The 18,868-nt window shown below is 44.1% G+C and overlaps 2 protein-coding genes across 13 annotated transcripts in view; one reads left to right on the top strand and one right to left on the bottom strand.

Moving 5' to 3' along the window:
* The window catches only part of LOC6612435 (neurobeachin), a 159,074-nt gene that overhangs the window by 54,040 nt on the left and 86,166 nt on the right, over positions 1-18,868 (bottom strand). For 5 of the 12 annotated variants that reach the window (XM_032724627.1, XM_032724623.1, XM_032724631.1 and 2 more), the window contains exon 1: positions 9,881-10,203. The exons of the other annotated variants lie outside the window; for them this stretch is intronic. In XM_032724627.1, the coding sequence (XP_032580518.1) occupies positions 9,881-10,177 (297 nt within the window). In that variant the 5' untranslated portion in view covers positions 10,178-10,203. Of the gene's footprint in view, positions 1-9,880; positions 10,204-18,868 lie in introns of those variants that run through there. 12 annotated transcript variants of the gene reach the window in all.
* Positions 14,587-17,023, top strand: LOC6612438 (trichohyalin). Its single transcript, XM_002036910.2, has 2 exons — positions 14,587-15,626; positions 15,717-17,023. Exons 1-2 carry the CDS (start codon positions 15,039-15,041, stop codon positions 16,863-16,865), a joined length of 1,737 nt encoding a protein of 578 aa, XP_002036946.1. The 5' UTR covers positions 14,587-15,038; the 3' UTR covers positions 16,866-17,023.

Below are 18,868 nucleotides of genomic sequence, written 5' to 3'. Positions count from 1 at the left end.
ATCATACCAAAGTTCAAAATATGGGTTAGTTAGTCGTATAGTTTGATACGATCAACAGAGTAAATTGTCAGGAAAAATTATAAATTAAATTAGACACACAATTAGATAGCACGTGTACATTTGGCAAATTAGAAACGCGTCAGTGTGCGTTTGCACTTCCTTTTCATCATCTTGAATATGATTTGGCCTTTTCGACTTTGATTTCGAGGCTTACAATTATTACCTTCCCAGTTGATTGGCTGCCAAAGCCAAAGGCCCAATCAGCCCAACCATCCCTGAAAACATCGAACCAGCCAAAGGAGCAACATCCACGATCCACCATTAGCCACAATGAGCTTCCTTTTGGCGGAAGTTTTGCTCGCCCCGCAAACATTTTCTAGGGACGAGAAATTGCATTGCATATTATTTGCTGATTGATTGAGTGATTTATTACTGGCAAGCCACCTTCGACAATTTTAGACCCCAACCTTTGCGCTGAAAAGAAAAACACCCTCTTTGCCGCTTTGCTGCTTTTACTGCCTTCGCTGCTTTTACTGGTTTACTGGTGGGCACATTATAGTCATCACGCAGATATTTTATAGGCGCTGCTCCATTGAAAGCTTTACAAATTGTCATTTGAGCCAGGGGAAAAGAAGCGAACAGCTAGCAACGCTGAGTTATTAAGTGCCAAATGACAGTCCCCTCCTTGTCCTTTGACATTGACTTGACTGCCGGGACTTTCCGCCTCGCAAGACCCACAATCCTCAACCCCCCAAAAATAAAAGCGACCATTAGTTTGTCATTGTCAGCGACATCCTCGACTTTGAACGTCAATAATTGAGCGTAAAATATGATATATAAAAAAAAAAAAAAAAAAAAACGTGAATGGTGGTTGGAAGTAATCGTCCTCCACGACGAGCTGAGAGCACCTGCACTTGTCTTGATTGCTGTCTAGTCTGACTTCTGGGATAATAACGAAAATTCCACTTGTATTTTGTATGTACACACCTTTGTATATATGTATGTACGTACATATAAATTCCACTGCCGCAAAGTTCAATTTGAAAATGGTGCGGCTAGGTGGATAAGTACTGCTTGACTGCGCTTTTTTCAATCTGCACAAAAAGCCAACGCAAAGTCGGCGAAAAATAAAGACAGAGTGATAGAAAAGCACACATTACTTGCACAACAAAATGAAAAATTAAGAAATCTTCTACACGGAACACAGCGGGAAATAATAAAAGTAATGGAAGAGCAAAGAAAAAAGGATTCAACGCTGGCATTTGGCAACTTTGTCCAAGATGGCAGCTGGAATCGGATGCTGGACAGGACTCGGGATTGGAACAAATTAGATGACAGGATATTAATCTGGCGAACTGCCATGGTGAATTAGTAATGGTTTCTTTTTTTTAGTTCGATTTGCTTGCGAAAAGATTCATTTAATAGTTAAAGTCCTCTCAAATATTTGCCCACGAGTTAGTAGTTAGAAGTGAGTTCATATTTTTTGTCCCGTGAGATTTCAAGTGTAGTGCAACTTTACGTTTTCCCAAACACGGTATATATGGTTTAAAGTGCCTCAAAGATATAGAAGCCCATCCCTTTTGCCACGCCACTTTTTTCCGGTGAAATTCTGAGAATGCACAAACAAACGGCCAAAATGCTGCTGCTGCTGCTTCTGGGCGGTGGAGAAATGTGGGCGCGTCTGCACGGGGAAGCACTTTGCAACTTCCTTGCTGCAATTGCAATTGGAGTGGCGGGGCTTTATGGCGGCTGCCACTTCGTTTTTGGCACAGGTAAAAGACAAAGGAAACGGAATACTTTCACAATGCAGAAAGAATATAAAAGTAAAAATATATATAAAAAAAAAACATCTAAAATAAGAGACAGGGAAGTGCACCTTTCAGCTGGAAAGCCAACGGCCTCTCCTCAGCTTTTTGCTTTTTGCATTTTGCTTTTTGCAAAATTAGACAAAATTAGCAAGGAAGCTTAGCTTCGGCTTCAGTTTCTGTCCAGAGGGGAGGTGGGAAGATGAAGGAGGAAAGAAAAGAGCAGGGCGAGGAGACAAACTCTTGAAAGCCAAAAAGCCGCAGCGAAAATGGGAGATGGGGGCTAAAAAGGTGGCTACTTTGCTTAATTAAACGTGCCAGTGGCTAGAGATTGAAAACTGTGCCAAGTGGCTCCAGTCGACACTTCAAGTTGGTCCCTCCGCTGGCTGGGGCAATTTTTAATTTAAATAATTAATGAAAAGGTGCCAACTTGAGTTTATCAGCCAACGAAATGCGGAAGTCGTCTTGGTGCAAAAAAATGAAAATAAAAAAAAAATAATAATAAAGAAAAAATAGGTGTAAGAAGAAAGAGATAGGATAGGAAAACAAACACCCACCCTAGAAAGTGCCATCAGCATTTGGCATCAGCACTTTTCATTTTAGCACCTTTCAGCAATAAAATTTTCTGCACAACTCGACAATTTTATGCTCTCCTTCAGACAAAAGGTAAAGCCCAGAAAAGGGAGTCTGGGTAAATGGAAAGCGAGCGAGCGACTAGTCGTAGTTAAAAGATCTACACGCTCCGATAGGCGTAGACTTTTTAATGAAAAGCCAAAGGAGAATATCCTTGGCAGGAAAAAAAAAAACCCAACCCAAGGCTTGTACAAAAGTTGCAAGTGAACGAGTCTGCGATGTTTTGCCAAAGATAAGGGACACATCCCTTTAGACACCCACAGGCCCAAATGGCTCCAGCACACAAGATGGAGATGGTGTTGCCCCGATAAGGTCACTCTATTGGTTGGGGTTAAGAAGAAAGGATATGAGAGAGAGAGGGAGAGAGCTCCTGCGACGAAAGAAGTATCTAAATATCAGATTACAGAAAACATCAGACGCTGATGTCTTTTCAAAAGAAAGTCAGGCGAGGTGGCCAAGTAGGCGTGACTCTACTTTAAGCTTAAATCAAAAAATGTAAATTATAAGCTATTTAGTGCATCGGCCACAATGGACTAATCACGCTGAATAAACTAAACCCGATCGATTTAACAAGCCCAAAATCGAGCATCTTAAATGGGCTTACAAATGCGGACTTAATTGAATACAATGAATTAAAGGCAGCCAAGGAGCGAATTTAAGACAATTCATCGGATTTCGCTCAAATCCCCCGCCCCCACCCTCCCTCCTCTTTTGGTCAGTTCCTTGGACAAGTCAACTAATTAGGTGCCAAATGAGAAAAGAAAGAAGGGAGAAATGAAACTAAATGAGAAAGAGAGGGCTGCACGAACGGAGTCAACGATTAGCTAATAAGACGATTGGCAGTGGCAGTGGCAGTGGCAAACTTTCGCCATTGGCCACTTTGTGAAATTGTTTGCCATATTTGCAGCTGCTGAAACTTTATCGGCCGTGCCAACACCAATACACGGACAATGGACTCCACACACACGCACACACACACACACACACACGAACTAATCAAATAAACTGAACCAACTTGAGGCGATGAACACAGCAGAGTGGAGCTTGGATGGGCTATGTGTCCTACCTCCTATGTCCTATGTCCTGGGATCAGGCGATGGCTGGCCACGCGCATTGAATATGGAATATATGCGATGGCAAACACAACAGCAGCAGCAGCTACAACTACAACTACAGCCACATCTACCACAACACCAACAGCATGGCAGCAACAATAAGGACTCATGTCCAGTGCGGCAATATGAAGAGCCTTTATTAAGTAGAAGGTCATATCGAGTTACACACTTCATGGCGAATTTTGCACGAGGAAAGGGAAACGGAACATGTGCGACTACACTGCGAGAATAGTGTGCTAAGAAGCAAAGTTGAATTCTTTATCATTATAAAGCGACTAGTTGATTTTACTTAGCAATCGCCTAATTTGAAATGTGTTCCAATGATTGGTGTTTGATAAGTATCAACCAAGATTTTTTTTGTTTTCGTGCTGGAATGGATGATGAAATGAGCCACAGACTGTGTGGGTTAAAGTTTGTCAAGCTGTCGCCGCTTTTCCGCGGCAAGTGGCAGACTAATTAATGAATTGGCATAAGTTGCTGGCTGTATAGCCCGTACTAGTTCCCAAAACGACTCCACACAACATAAGTGTCAAAAGTATGAGAATAAACTAGCACAAACTAGGTGTGTGTGTGTTCTACTTTACTTTGTTCGATCACAATGCCCAGATGAAGACATCTTTGCATTTGAGTATCTAAACTTTTCGCAAGATTTCAATAAGTAATTTCGTCATCTATCCATAAAACCGAAACCCAACACCAACACCAACACCAACACCATAATCATAATCCAAGAATTCCAGTTTGCCGCTGGCAAAGGCAAACATTTCTGGCTCGCTCGGTGGAAGTTCTTCTAATTGCTGGGAACCGAAAATCCAGCATCCAGCTCGCTCCGGCGCCAATGCCGCAGCACCACCCATCGAGCCACCGAACCAACGTTGAACCACCGAAAACGTGGAAGCCGGCAAAATTGCTGCCAATTAGCGAGTAGGCAATTATTATGCGCTAGATGTTGCTGCGGATGATGCTGAGCCAAATTAGCGACAGCAACGAAATAAGTTTCCCTGTTTAACTACTCTCGCCGTTTTCCCTTCCTCCTTTCTCTCTCTCTGTATTTTCCACCATTTTTTTCTTTCAGCCACCCCATTTAAGTGGTTGAACAAAAATTGTAGCACACTTTTAAGCGTTGGCTGTTCTTTTTTTTTATTTTTTTGTTTCCCCTCTTTTTGGTTAAAGCTCTTTCAGGGCCAAAGTGCCATAAAAAGCACAACAAAGAATTGCATAATATAACTATGTGTGTGGTATGCGCGTGTACGCTGTATTGTAAATCTAAAGCCGCAGAAAAAAAAGAACGGCAAATATGGAAGAGGAACATTAGCCGCATTTTGTCTTGGCAACCACAAACACACAGGAAAAAAAAAAAAAAATATAGAAAATAGAAAATACACCAAAACACGTGTCCATTTTCTGCATGCGAATCACGTAGGTAAAAAAGTGGCGGCAAAGGGGCGTGATGTTTCAAAAAGGGGAGGTGTTGCTGGTGTTTTTGTAGCTAGTTTAAATGCTCAACGCCATGCCATGCTCATTTTTTAGTGAAGTTTTATTTCGAAAGACAAAGTCTACGACATGTACGTGCAACAATACACCGGGCCAGAAAGAGATGCCACCAAACAGGCAGGAGTCACAAGAAGAAGACAAAGAAGAAGAAGCCAAGGGGCCAAAAAGAGATGGCTACAGATAGATAACTAGATAGATGGCGCAAAAAGGGGCCGCGCGATATCCATTTAGATAGATGATGGGCCATATGTACCTGCCCTCTCTTTCACTATCTATCTCTCCCTCTCTCGCTCTCTCTCTCTCTCTCTCTCTCTCTTCCCAACTATGTCCAACTCTTTCTATTTTGGCTTTACACACACTAGCAAAATTGCCAGATTCTTGACAACACTTGCCCGACAGACAATGAATTTCAAGTCCCGAAATGCGGGGAATGGCATTCGGCACATGAATCGAATCGATCCTCTCAACTATTTGATACCCTCGGAGCACGCAGTTATTGTTTTTTGAAGCATAAACTGGGATAAAGAGGTTCCCTTAATATTTTTTTAATTAATTTAAAAAAATTCAGTATCATTTTGTGAACACAATTCCGTTTGGCAGGTCGACGATGACCAAAAACGAATTTTTTTCTGATGCTATATAAATGTGTCATACTCGGTTTGCAATTTCTTTGGTTTTGCTTTTGGAATGCTCTCATTCTTTTCTGCAGTGCATTGTGACTGTGTATTTGTTTTATGGTTTTAGTTTGTGCTTAATAAACTGTTTAAGTTTTGAAATGCAGACGGCTGAGTGGCAGACAGAATGCTTCAACAGTCGGGCCAACTTATTGTTCAAATTGTGCCACTGGCAACAAACACAACACGCACACACATCTCCAGATGCACACCACGACACACACACACACACACACACGTGACTGCATAATAAGCAAGTGCTTGAAAGGCCTCAAAAGCAAACAACAAGACCAGCAACACGAGTGGAACAAGCCACCTCAACGTTTCTGTTTGGGTTGCTGATGATGCACAGCCGTCAGTGGATAGGGACAATAGGAGGTTTAGAACGTAGCCCAGAATGGGTGAAATGGGGGTCAGTAATGGGTTGGTATGGGGTGAATCGTTGGTGTAAAAGGGGTGAACACGGCGGGCACAGCTGGTGTTTGTGCATGTTTGCCGCATTCGGAGTGCACGCAAATTTGCATAGACTCAAGCATCACGTTCGCGTTTCACCTGTTCAAATGAAGGAGATCCCTGGGATACTGGTTGTGGGGCAAGCCAGCTGATAACAGGAAGGATAATCCCGGACAAAAGATGTAAGACGACCGGCAATTGGCTTGATCGGCAAAAGGAAACTAGGATTATGAGGCGTGGAAGGTTAATATAAAATATTATCAACAGCACATATATATGTATGGGCAGGTGTACATATGCGGGTATATTGGGCCCATCCCAAGGGTTCACATAAATCGATTACCCACGTTCGGTGATTTTTGTTTTTATTGACATCATCTTTTAAAGATGGCTTTCAAGTAGCCAGACCCCACAATTTTTGCAGTGCCGCCCACTCACGTCAACATTTTGGAATTGATGATGTCGACGCACATTATGGAGTTCAATATCCTGGATAATGACGACAAATTGCGCAATATTTGCGCCAGACAGAAGACGGCATGTCCTCAGGATCCTGATGGCCGTTGGGTTGTTGGGTTGCTGGGTGCGTTCACAGCTCGAGTGTCCTTGGTCACCGACTCGACTCCACTGCTGTTACTGCGGTCAAACATGATTGATGAACGCTAATTAATGCGGCGACCCTTCGTCTTATTTCGATTCCCTCACAAATTGTGTAATTAATTCCCATCTCGAGTGTCCCAATAATTATGACGCCCCCCAGAAAAGCTCTTGGGCAACAATGTCGCGTTCATGACAGTTCAGTGCACACTGTACTTTAGGAACTCTGAGTATGGATGTAAAGTTTGTTTTGTCTTTTTTTTTAACTTAGATCGTTTTAACAGTCAATATAATAATCAAATTATATCGATATTTTTGCTATATTTTCCTGTGACTATTTTCTTTTTTATGGCAATTTCCTTTAGACCATCGATATTACCCTATTTATCACTCCGTCTCCAAGGATTATTGAACTGGGAAAAGCGATTTAAGGCCGCCATTTTCCACGGTTGGTGTGGTTTTCCCTCCACTGCTTCGATTCGCTTTGCTTCAGTGGCAGACAGAATTGACAATCATTTTACACTTGGCAGGATATTATGTAAATTGCTTTTCATATTTGTGCAACATTTAAATTCGCAAACGCACACACCCACACATACAGGCACAACCAAAGTGCGGGGTAGAGAGAGAGAGAGAGAGAAGCGGATGACAGCCGGTTGGAAAAGTAAGCGGAAGGTGGAAGTGTGTGCGTGAAAAGTAAATCAAGACTTTGGTAGATGGTGTTGATGTCAAAGCAAAAAGGCAAGGCTGAATCCCGGCAACATCATTATAACGATAGGCAGCAAGCCCCAAAGGCTGATTGAATACAAGACTGGCTGGCTGACGGACTGAATGAATGAATGAATGAAGGAATGAATGGATGAATGAGTGAACGAGTGAATGAATCAGTGAACGACGGACTGTTGCAGAAGCGAGACAGTAGACACTCGAACCGAAAGAGACGGAGCTATTCAGTCGAGGCCCGGGGGAGAAATTAACGATGCGCGAAAAGTCTCTTGCCGATTTCAAATGGGGCATGGCCGCACACTAAATCAAGAAAAAAAAAAAGGGAAACCAAACACCCAAAAAAGGTCAAAAACGCATAAACGCAACTTCGCAATTAACAAGGAAATTGCATTACTTAGCAAAAAATGCAATGCTATTGTTTAATGGGTAACCGCCAGTCGACTACTTTGTATACTTTTTTTTTTATGGCAACAAAGTGACTGTCGCTCCGTCTCCGCCCATTTTGGGCGTTTCTGTGTTTTTACGTTTCTCTCGGTTTTACCAACATTTTTTATTTATTCCTCAGTCTTGGCCAAAAAAAAAAAAAAAGAAAAAAAAACGGCGTGGAACAAAGGGGCAAAGGGGGAAAGCAATCGCAATGTGTCAGTTTTAATGGGCCTGCAATTGCCGCAGGCGCTTGATGTCGGTCTACGTCTGTGTCGCTTTTGCTGTCTCGTTCTGCTCCCGCATCCCTGTCTCTTTCCGTTTGCCTGGCGCCGAGGAATCGCTGGAGCCGATTGGGTGCTAAGTGCATTTCCAGGCCGACACTCCCCACTCCCTGAATCCCCTCTTCATAACAACAGGCCTGCAATTAAGCTTCGGGCCAGAGGGCAATATAGAAACCGTAGAAGAAAAAAAAACGATTGCAGGCCTATTTAAGGGTGCCAAGTTACAAGCACATCCACTACAGCCACGTTTATGACCACTGAGTTATTGGCCAACGATTACGCAGTTCCGATTTTCGATCTAATGAAAATGACTACAGATCGAATTGATCTAGTTCGCCTAGGGCCTAAGATCACACCAAGTTAAGGTACATTTTTCAAATTGACACATTCGAAAGTAAGCAGCCACCCCGTACACATAGTATTATAAATTAAAAAGGGATCAGTTACAGATAACAGATACAAAATTGAAATCAATTAAAATGACTTGCACACAGCCCAGAAAACTGCCGCAAAAGATCGAGACGTTATTTCCTGACCCCGACTTAGAAGAACAGATTAATATTCTGATATTGAGGATAGCCACATTGAATCGGGAAATTACCGTTTTGATGAACAGAATGAACGCGAGATTTGGTCGTCGAGCGGAATAAGAGCACCGTTTTACAAGGACGGTTGTCATTTATGTGTTTTGTTTACACTTTTTAAACGTTTTTATTGAGCAAATTTTATACGGCAAATTAAGACGAATTTGCAGCCCCTAGAAATCAAGCTCTTATAACAAAATCATGCAAGTAACAACGAATAGTTATGGCACTTAAGGGCGACTAGTTCACCTGGAAACAATCATTCATTATGAAACCGAATTTATTGAACATTGCCCAATAGCCCAGCGTACCATTTGGTAAATGTATTGAATAAACATTTAAATTGTCACCCCACGCCATAAAAGCCGACTGCGTGCTCATTTTCCATGGAATAAAAACTATCCAGATACCTGGAATACCTGATTTTTGTCTAGGGATTGGAATTGGGGACTTCATAAATCTGTTGGGCATTTGCTCTACATTATCATCGCTTGGACGGACTCACCTGAAAGTAAACGAAGCAGAGAGGGAAAGGCGTTAGTGAGTGGGTCAAAAATTTGTGTAGACAAGCTGAAAATCTTTATTACACACACGCCCACATGTGTGTGCTTTTTATGTATTTATTTTTCTTTTTTTTGTTTTTTTGAGTTGTTGGCTGGTAGGGGATGGCTTATGGTTGTCGGCTTAAAAAGGGCCCATAAACTAGGTCAAAGGTTCTCCCCTCCGCTCCTCTGCATGTCTGGCAAAAATGTAGTTATAAAATCCAAAAATCAGCTTGCCACAGGCATGGTTCTGCGAAATGTATTTGCCTATTTACAGCCTATTGCACATTTTGATGGCAGGCCCCAAAAACAGACAGAAAAAAAAGTAAGGAAAAAGGAAAAACTTAGTCGAGCGCAAACCGAAAACTAAATTGAATTGTGCCATGGGGATGAAAAAGTGGGTGTATGTGTGTATACTTTTTTTGGTCTCTCTCCCTTGATCTCTACACTCCATGGTATGGAATTTGTGTATGTTATATGTGTACTATGTAATGCTGATACACCTCCCATTCCCATTCCCACTCCCACTCCCAGTCCAGATCCCACTTACCGAGAATGCTTTGAGAAATACCAAACACTGTATGATGCCCTCCATGGTGTCGCCGGTTAGGCAGAAGGTGCCTGTTAGGTGGCGTCCCTTGCGGCCCACCGTCGCCGCCGCCAGCGAGGCATGGACCAGCGCCCTCTGTTGGCCACCGCCGGCGGCTAGGGCTGTTGCACCACCGCCCACACTGACCATGCCCTTGCCAGCGGCGGCGGATGCGGCGGCAGCGGCTGTGGCCACAACGCCACTGGTAAGCATTCGTGGCAATGGGGCCGCTCGCATCAGACGCTCCAGCGAGTCCATGGCGGGAATTATCGGAACACTGTTTATCGTTTATCGTTACAATCGTTGATTTTGTTTTTTCTTTTCTCTTTTCTTTGGGATGTATTTTAATTTATTAATTTCTTGTTGTTTTGTTATGTTTTGTCGTTTAATAGCACTCGAGTTGTTTGGTTTTTCTTGTCGTGTTTATTGTTTTTCTTAGTCTGTCTGTAGCGCACATCTTACTCAACTGCAAGTTAATTTGGTTTAACATTGATTTTGAGAATGTTCAAGAAAAACAAGATCCCACAAAAACCAAAAAAAAAAAAGGCAAAACCAATCACACAAAAACTTTGCAATTTTATTTGCCAACGAGTAAATAATAACAAACTAGATTAAACAAGTAACAAAAATTTCAGGAGAAGAGAATAACTTGGTTATCGGTCAACGGCAGGCGAATAACTGAAGCTGCAGCAAAACAAGTGACCCACAAGTCACAACTACATTCCATATAAAATTTATAGCCAAGACGGAATAGGGGGAACAGCAAAATAAAGACAGAGACGGAGAGAGAAAGAGAGGAAGAGATGAAGAGAGACAGCATCGGGGGCTCTATGGGGACTATCAACAAGCAGCAGAAAGTAGACAACGAAAACACCATCAAGAAATGAACAGAATGGGACAAGTAGAAATGAACTGCGAAATGCAAAATGTCATTGTGATGACTTTGCGGGCAGCATTTGGGCCTTGTATACCGAAATATACGAGCATATTCCAGGAAGGCAACATGACACCAACGTGGAGCATCAGTCACGCCCCCAACTGCCATATTAGAACCCCAAGCCCATGCCACCCCACCGACCCCTCGAACTTTTGACCGCTGACTGGGGACTAATAAAATTCAAGTTAAATGGTTGTTAAAAATTTATAGCAGACGCCTCGGCTTCCGTGTGCCATTTCGAAGGCATTGGGAAAATAGCAATAGCAAGGCGCTTTTTTGTGAGGAGGGAGCGAGGGAGTTGTGTTACGCAGAAGGTCGGGGATTCGCAGGGAGGTAGTCAAAAAGTTGACAGGGGGCCGCATTTTCCAGGCGAGCCACAAAAAATTTCAGGCAACCACCAACATCTAAGGTAGTTACCAATAGAAATCTAGATTTATGGCATCCGTTTTAATGCAATCAAAGGTTAAATGGCTTTATACTTAACCATACGTTTTATATTGCACATTTCCATATTAATTAATTAATTTCTTCGTGGAGTTGATAGAAAAAAGAAGTGTTTCATATTAACTTTGAACAATATTTCTTCGAAATTCAAGTGGAAACATTTGTCGCCTGACCAAAGGCCTCATATGTATATGTGTGAGTTTTTCTCTTCCCTACCATATATTTGCTACTTTTTGTTTTGATTTCTAATTCTGTCGGCAGCTACAGTTGAAGAAAAATAAGCATACAGCTGCCTGACAGTCGGACAGCAGACTTGGTGCTCCGGTTCCTTTTGGCTTTGGCCATAGCTTCTCCCATAGCTTTTCCCACAGCACTGACTTTGGCTTTGGTTTTGCCAGCCGACCGTCATCCGTTGGCTCTTCCGCTTCCATGGATCCTGGGCGCTCGGAGCGTAATTTATCTGCTGGAGGAGCAGTTGTAAAAAGGGGGGAATTCCGCCTGTCAACAGGAGTCCTACGTTTCGAGTCCTCCTTGGCCATGGGTAAAATTTATGCAAACCGACGTATGGCCAACTGGATGAGCGAGTGGAGCCTGAGATATATGTCCCCCCTCCACAATCCAACAGAGAGGGGAGCTCAAAAAGAGAGATGGAGAGAGGGAGATGATGAGGGGGATGCTCAGTGTATTAACTGCAGCTAAATCAAACTTTTGAGCCCAGTTATGAATTATTTGCCATTGTTCAGCAGGCGAAACATTCCTTTGTCGCTGACTTTGTCCCTTTTTGGCAGAAAGCCTGATGGTTTCCCTTTTCCCTCTCCACACTCTCCACACCCGCTCCATTTACCAGCGTGGAAGGACACTGCGATCCACCTGCCGAGTCATCCGAACCTCCCCCCAAGTCAATATGAGCAACATTTTGCCGCAGCTCTGGTTATACAAACAAGATTCCACATTCCGCTTCTTGGCTCTCGTTTTCCTCGAAGGGTTTCCCATCGCTTTCCCTGCCTTTCTTATTTTTCTGTCTGTGTGATGATTTGCCATTTGGGGCAGGGACCGTCCTAGAGGCACGTAAATTGAATGGCCGGAGCCAAAAGGTTCTGGAACCTGAAGTAAACAAAAAAAAAAAAAAAAAATCTAGCAAAAATTAAGTGAAAATAATAAACCTTTCGCACACACACATTTCCTGCTTCTGGGTAGAGGAAAAAGGCAAATGCTGTAGGGTAAGCAAAAGGGCATTACACACACGTTGACCAACGGATGTCCTGCTGCCTGATGGCATTACAGTTAATTAAAGGTGAACCGATGGCCACAGACTCCTGCCATCCAGCACAGTGGGTTCAAGAGTCCAGTAAATTGGATTTAATTACAATATATGTATATTGTGACATTCATTTATCGTGAAAGTTTTTTTCGGATATCGATGTGTACCGATGGGTTGCAAATAACTTTTCGATTGCAATCGATGATTGCAATCTTGCAATTGCCACCCTAAAAGGCAGTTTTGGATAAGGCGTGATTTTATATGACTTTCACGATTAAATGCCCAAGGAATCATTCTCAGTGGACCGGAAATTATCCCATGGTGACTGTACGCATGTGAGCGGAGGTCCACTGGTGTGTATTTAAAAATTGTGATGCTGCTGCTGCTGCAGCTGTGTGTGTGTGTGTGTGTGTGTGTGTGTGTGTGTGTGTGTGTGTGTGTGTGTGTGTGTGTGTGTGTGTGTGTGTGTGTGTGTGTGTGTGTGTGTGTGTGTGTGTGTGTGCTAGTGTGTGTGGGGGCCATGGCAAACTGGAAACTTTGCAAATGAATGGCAAGGCATTGGAAATAATGAGCCGTATTTACATTTCAAAGCGCTCGCACAGAGCAAGAGCTGTAAAAGTTTTTAGCCTCCCCAACGGACTACGGGTCAAAATCAGTTACGGAACTCGGAAATGGAGAAGGATTGCGAAAAAGAGGAATAAACCCACGGAGGCTATAGTTGTAGTAGTAGTGGTAGTAGTAGCATTGCACACGCACACGCACACAAATGGAGCCGGGTAAATCTCCTCCAGAGGTGTGGGGAGTAAATTGCGAAAGCTTTCGGTGGCAGGATTGCATACAATTTGTTTTATGGCCATGGCGTGCACATTAAACGCGCACTTAATCACACGCAATGGGCGTGGTCGGTGGGTCGTCCGCCCACCGCGTTGACGTCGTCGTCTACGGCGACAAATCAAATTGATTTCGCTTTTCTGGCTGGCTTGCCCAAATTTTTACGCCCCCTTTTGCCCCTTTTTGTTGTGCTGTTTTGCGCCTTATTAAATCACTTTTATTGCCATTGAAATGTGAGAAAAGTTTTGCGGAGACGATGCTGCCCCCGCCCCGCCCCCTTTTCGTATGTATAGTACGTAATATGATTGTTAGCCGCTTACAAAAAAATAATTCATATTTATGGCAAAAACTTCACGCTCAGCCCGATGCGAGAAACATCGGTATTATTGATGTCTGGCGAACAGGAGTGTATTTCGGGCGGAGCCCATGGGCGATGTGGTCGCTGTTGGTTGTCCATGGTGAAGCAACCATTTTGGCCCACGGCCACCACACCATCTCATCGTGATCTCGAGTATTGTGTATTGGGTGTCGAGCTTTGGAGTAGATGGAGGATGGCTCTTTGTGCCCCCGGCAACAGGAGCACCACCACACAAATAGACAAGACAAACACTAGGGGCTGGATATTGAGTCAATTCGGTTCGGTTTCGGTTTCGAATTCTCTTCCAGCATTCGTCATCTGACGACTCAACTTGAACTTGGTCAGTATCGAGTGCACAAAAGACTCGGCTAGTTAAGTTATACATACATATACCAAAATACCGAAAAATAACTGCGATGTTATAGTCACGCTTAAAACCCAGCTTGTTTAACTATATATTCCTCCATTATCCTTTTTTTCTGGTAAGACCTAATCTACAGGCAATAGCGAGGTTTTTACAAAAAAAATATATATATAAAAAAAAAAAGTAACCACCGACCCCTATATTCAGGCACTGCGTTTCAGCGAGGCGTGTAATTAAATTTTCATGCCACCTACCTGGTGGCTGGATCTCGAAGGGAGTGGCGGCGGTGGGGCAGGCGTGCCATGGGCGTGGCACATACAAAGAATGCAAATTGTCGGGGCTATTCCAAAATGCAAGCATCAACGCCTTCGAATGCAAGCAAAGCAGGCGGAAGTAAATGCAGCAGCAGCAGCCGCCTTTCTCTTTTTCCCCCAACTAGCTTTCCATATTTCCACTCCCACAGTTTTCCTTTAGTTTTTCCTTCTTACCTGCCACTCGACAAAAACGACACTCAAGTGGTCAGGTGTTAACAAGTAGAAGCAGCGTACACGAGCATGTTTAATTTTGGGATACTCAAATGCATTAAAGGAACTCTATGAACTCTAGTTAAAGCACAGAAAGATTCAAAATGGTCATGTGAGCCTGCATTCCCAGCAAATACCCTGTAATTGTAATGCCCTCCCCAGCAAGCTTTGAACCCATGTAGGTTTAACCTGCCAGATTCGATTGGATAAACAAACGAAACATACGACACAAGCAAACAAAAGAAGAGCCTCCGAGCAATAACACAAACAGACGCCAACAACTCAACATAGGAACAAACCAAACAGCTAAGCGAGAAATCTGCTATTGCGATTGCCACCCCAACCCTCTGGCCATCAGCAATTTGAAGCGCGATATACATATAGAATAGAATACGTCAAGATGCCGATGGTGATGCCATGTCGTTCGCGAGCTGCCATGAAACTGCACGCGGACTGCTATGATCGACTAAAGAAGCCGATTTATCTGGAAACGCCACCACTATCGACGGTCGACGAGGAGCCACTGTGTGGCGTACGCCGTGATAGACCCGTGAAGCCCAAGGTCCATAGGCGACCATTGCCGCCGGGCACACGGCTACCGAATCCAGTGACCATGCCTGGACTGAAGACGGCGGTGGGTGGCGGTAAGGCGCCACCGCGAGCCCGCAAATACGATGGTGCCAAGGCCACGTTCTTTCACATCAAGGGCCAATCGTGGGAATCAAAGGGCTATGCGGAGCTCTCGCAGTGCGAGTTGGATCGCATGAGGGCCTCCAGACCGCGGACCACCGAGGAGCGTCGCGCGGAACAGGATCGCCGGATGGAGGAGCAGCAATATCACACAGCCGAAGCGGAACGTATGCGCAACTATTTCCACGACATTGATGAGCAGCGCAGGGAGAAGGAACGCGAGGCGCAGAAGAGGGATGATGACGAGGCCGATGAGGATGTCAACGAGGATCGGCGGGTGGAGGCCAAACGATTGCAGGTAGTTTTTGGTTTAACCATTATGGTAACCATCAGTATGGCAATAGGATAAACAGCAGATTACAATCGATTAACAACGCACCCACTGTAGGTACTCCACCGCGCCCTGGATGCCAAATACGAATCAGATGTGCGAGTGAAGGATGCCACGCGTGCGATATCCGAGGCCAAATGCAGTGCCATGTGGACGGCTCAGATTCAGGAAAGGAAGCTCCTCAATCGCATTCAACTGGATCACGACGAGGAGATGGCCCGCAAGAATCGCGACTACAACAATGCCAAATGGGGCACGGTGGAGCAGCAAGATCAGGCCGAAGAGGAGAGGCGCCGGCAATTTGGCAACGCAGTGCGTGAGCAAATCTCTGATCGCGAAAAGCTGCGCTTCATGGCCCAGGATCGGCTGCGTCTGGAGGCGCGAGACTTGCGGGCCGCCGTCGATGAGTATAAAAAGGCTGAATTGGCAGAGGGCGAGATGAAATCGCGCCGTAAGCTGGCCTACCGCGATGAATTGAATAAGTACACGAAATTGCATCGCAATTTCGTACGGATGATGTGCGAGCAGGATCAAAGGGATGAGAACAGGGCGTACGAGTATTTAAAGCTCAAGGAGCAGCAATTGAGACAACAGCGAGCGGAACGCGAGGCCATCGCGGCGGACGAGAAACGCAAGCGGGATGTCCTCTTTGCAGTGGGCCAAAAGATTCTCGATGCCAAGGATAATCGCGAGGAGATGCATTTCCTGGCGGAACACGAACGCCTCGAACGGAAGTACAGAGAAAACGAACGCAAGGCTGCCGAAAAGGAGCGCAAAATGGCCGCCGAACTCAAGCGGGCCAATATGGAGCAAATGGAGCATCTCAGCCAGATGAAGGCCTGCTACTATGTGCAGCGTGAACGCGAACTGAAGGAGATGATCGAGTATCGAAAGAAGCACGAGGAGCAAATGAAGCGAGAGGCCGAGGAGCAGGCCATCAAGAAGGCCTGTCTGCGCTCCAGTGTCTCGTGCCAAATCGAGGAGCGGGAGAAGGCTCGTCGCCGCGAACTGGAGGACGAGCACTTGGCCTTCGAAAGGGAGAGGGCAGCCGAGGCGCAGCGGCAAAAGGAAATCGATACGGTGATCACGGTCAAACTAGATGATCTGCAGAAGCGCGGATGTCTGCCCAATTTGGCGGTGCAATCGCTGAAGGGTCGTGTCGCCAATGCTGGCAACAAGAAGAAGCTGGGCGCTGAATTCACTTAGATAGTTATATTTTGTAAAAATCCACACATAGACAGACAGAGCAGCAAACACACACACTCGCACACTCCCACACACACATGAACTCAAGTTGACAATGGCATAGATGATGACTTTTCGAGCTTGGCGGAATTAAAACTTGCAGCACATATAAAATGTACATAATGTATATGTGTGTATGTATTTTAGCCATCCTGTGGTGGCAACTTTTCCGTGTATTCCTCGCCTTTTTGTTTGCTGTCAATTCAACAAGTTAAAACTGCAGACCGCAGACAGAAGGATATATAGACTATATATATATGTAGACTATATTATTAAGCCGCAGTTGATAGAGCACACAAAGTTTTTTCTATCGCTACGCTCACTCTTCACATGAATTAAATATGCACGGCAGTCGGTGCAACTAAAAGTCAACTTTATCCTGTCGCATTTGCGGCTGCAAAAATAATTAGCCACACAAGTAATCAAAAACAATGGGTTGAAAGGCAGTGGTAGAACTGCTTTATTTAAGATAAATTATTAACTGCTTTATGATCTAGGGATTTCGCGCAGTGAAGTTGAATATCTCAAATATTCGTATACTTTAATCAACAGATAAGGATAAAAACTAAGCGAAACACGCAGCGAAATCGGGTATAAATCACAATAGAGGCGCCACCGCCACGCCTTCTCGCACGAAGCTATCAATTTTGTAAAGTCAGAGAACAGAACGCTGAGATTAATTGAGTTGGATAAATTTCGACGGGCTAATACGTCTTTGGGAATTAACCCACGATAGATGAGTGGGGGTTAAAACGCGCACACACACACAGACACACTAGGATTAGGGTAAATTAAGTTGAGTTTAAGTAGAGAGCATTTGTTTCACTTAAATTTGCGAAATTAGCAAAATTAATTTCACTCGGACGGAAGACTATTGATTCGATTTTGTGAAATTTTCGCAAAGAACTAGGCACACGGGCACGAATGGGTTAAGCTGACCGTGACTGCATGGCTGTGTGTCATCTATCCATTCTCATAGCGGCGGTCGGCAGCGGGTTAATGATGCAGAAGAATATTGCCCTTGAATGAACCAGCGGCAAGCAGAAAGGCCGAGATGAATGTGTTTCTGGGTTAGCAGAAATGCCTCTCAATGGCTTAAATACTTGCCATGATGCAGCATTTATGGCAAATATTCCCATACACATACACAGCACACACACACACGCGCACCCACGCACACACTCGCATAGGTACCGCAACATACACACAATATAATGGCCAGTTCCTGCCTGTCGAACACAAAACAAAAATCATAGCATACTTTTCTGCGCGAACATACAGATGTGGGCGAAATAATAGCGCACATTAAAATCACATGCTTAAGATTCTTTAAGCATTCAAGTAAAATTAGAAAAGCCTGAATTCAGAACCAGCTATATTCTATAGATACTTTAGATATTCTCATCAATATTCCCATCTTGTGACCTATTATGTTGAACGCATGTGTACATATATTTGTTAAATGTGGAGTACATGTATATGCACACGCACACATACGTAGGCAATTGGAAAAAGGGTAGCTGTGTGTGTGAGTGTGTGCGTGTGTGCTTGGTAAAAACAAACAATAGTAAAACTGATTAAGTCGGGCAAAACCACATCAAGCTAAACGATGATGAAGAAAAGACCAAAAGATTACGAACGTTGAACGTTGAACGCTGAGCACAAAAGGGAGAGACAAATGGTTGAAAGCAGGGAAATGGGAAGAGGAGCAGGAGAAAAGGGGGCATGGAGATGAGAAAGGACATGTGGGTAAAGTTAACTTGATGCGGGCCAAGGATAGACAAACACACATGGTCACTGGAGATGAAAACGAGGTCCAAGAAATAAAAGAATACAACAAGAAAATTCTACCACATATCGAATAATTGAAAGGATATATGTATGTATATACCGACAAATATGTACGTATATGTACATACATTTATATAGGGCAGATAGGGAATCTGCTGCGACAATTTGTAAGA

This window comes from Drosophila sechellia, chromosome X (assembly GCF_004382195.2).
Source record: "Drosophila sechellia strain sech25 chromosome X, ASM438219v1, whole genome shotgun sequence".
In the NCBI taxonomy this organism is placed as follows: domain Eukaryota; kingdom Metazoa; phylum Arthropoda; class Insecta; order Diptera; family Drosophilidae; genus Drosophila; species Drosophila sechellia.
The sequence above is the reverse complement of the archived record's forward strand: the minus strand, read 5'-3'. Positions and strand labels throughout refer to the sequence as shown.

What these genes read in the sequence shown, in the direction of transcription:
- LOC6612438 (XM_002036910.2), top strand. Translation starts at nt 15,039, where the DNA reads ATGCCGATGGTGATGCCATGTCGTTCGCGAGCTGCCATGAAACTGCAC. An exon ending in TGGAGGCCAAACGATTGCAG is followed by an intron (nt 15,627 to 15,716) that starts GTAGTTTTTGGT and finishes CACCCACTGTAG; the next exon opens with GTACTCCACCGCGCCCTGGA.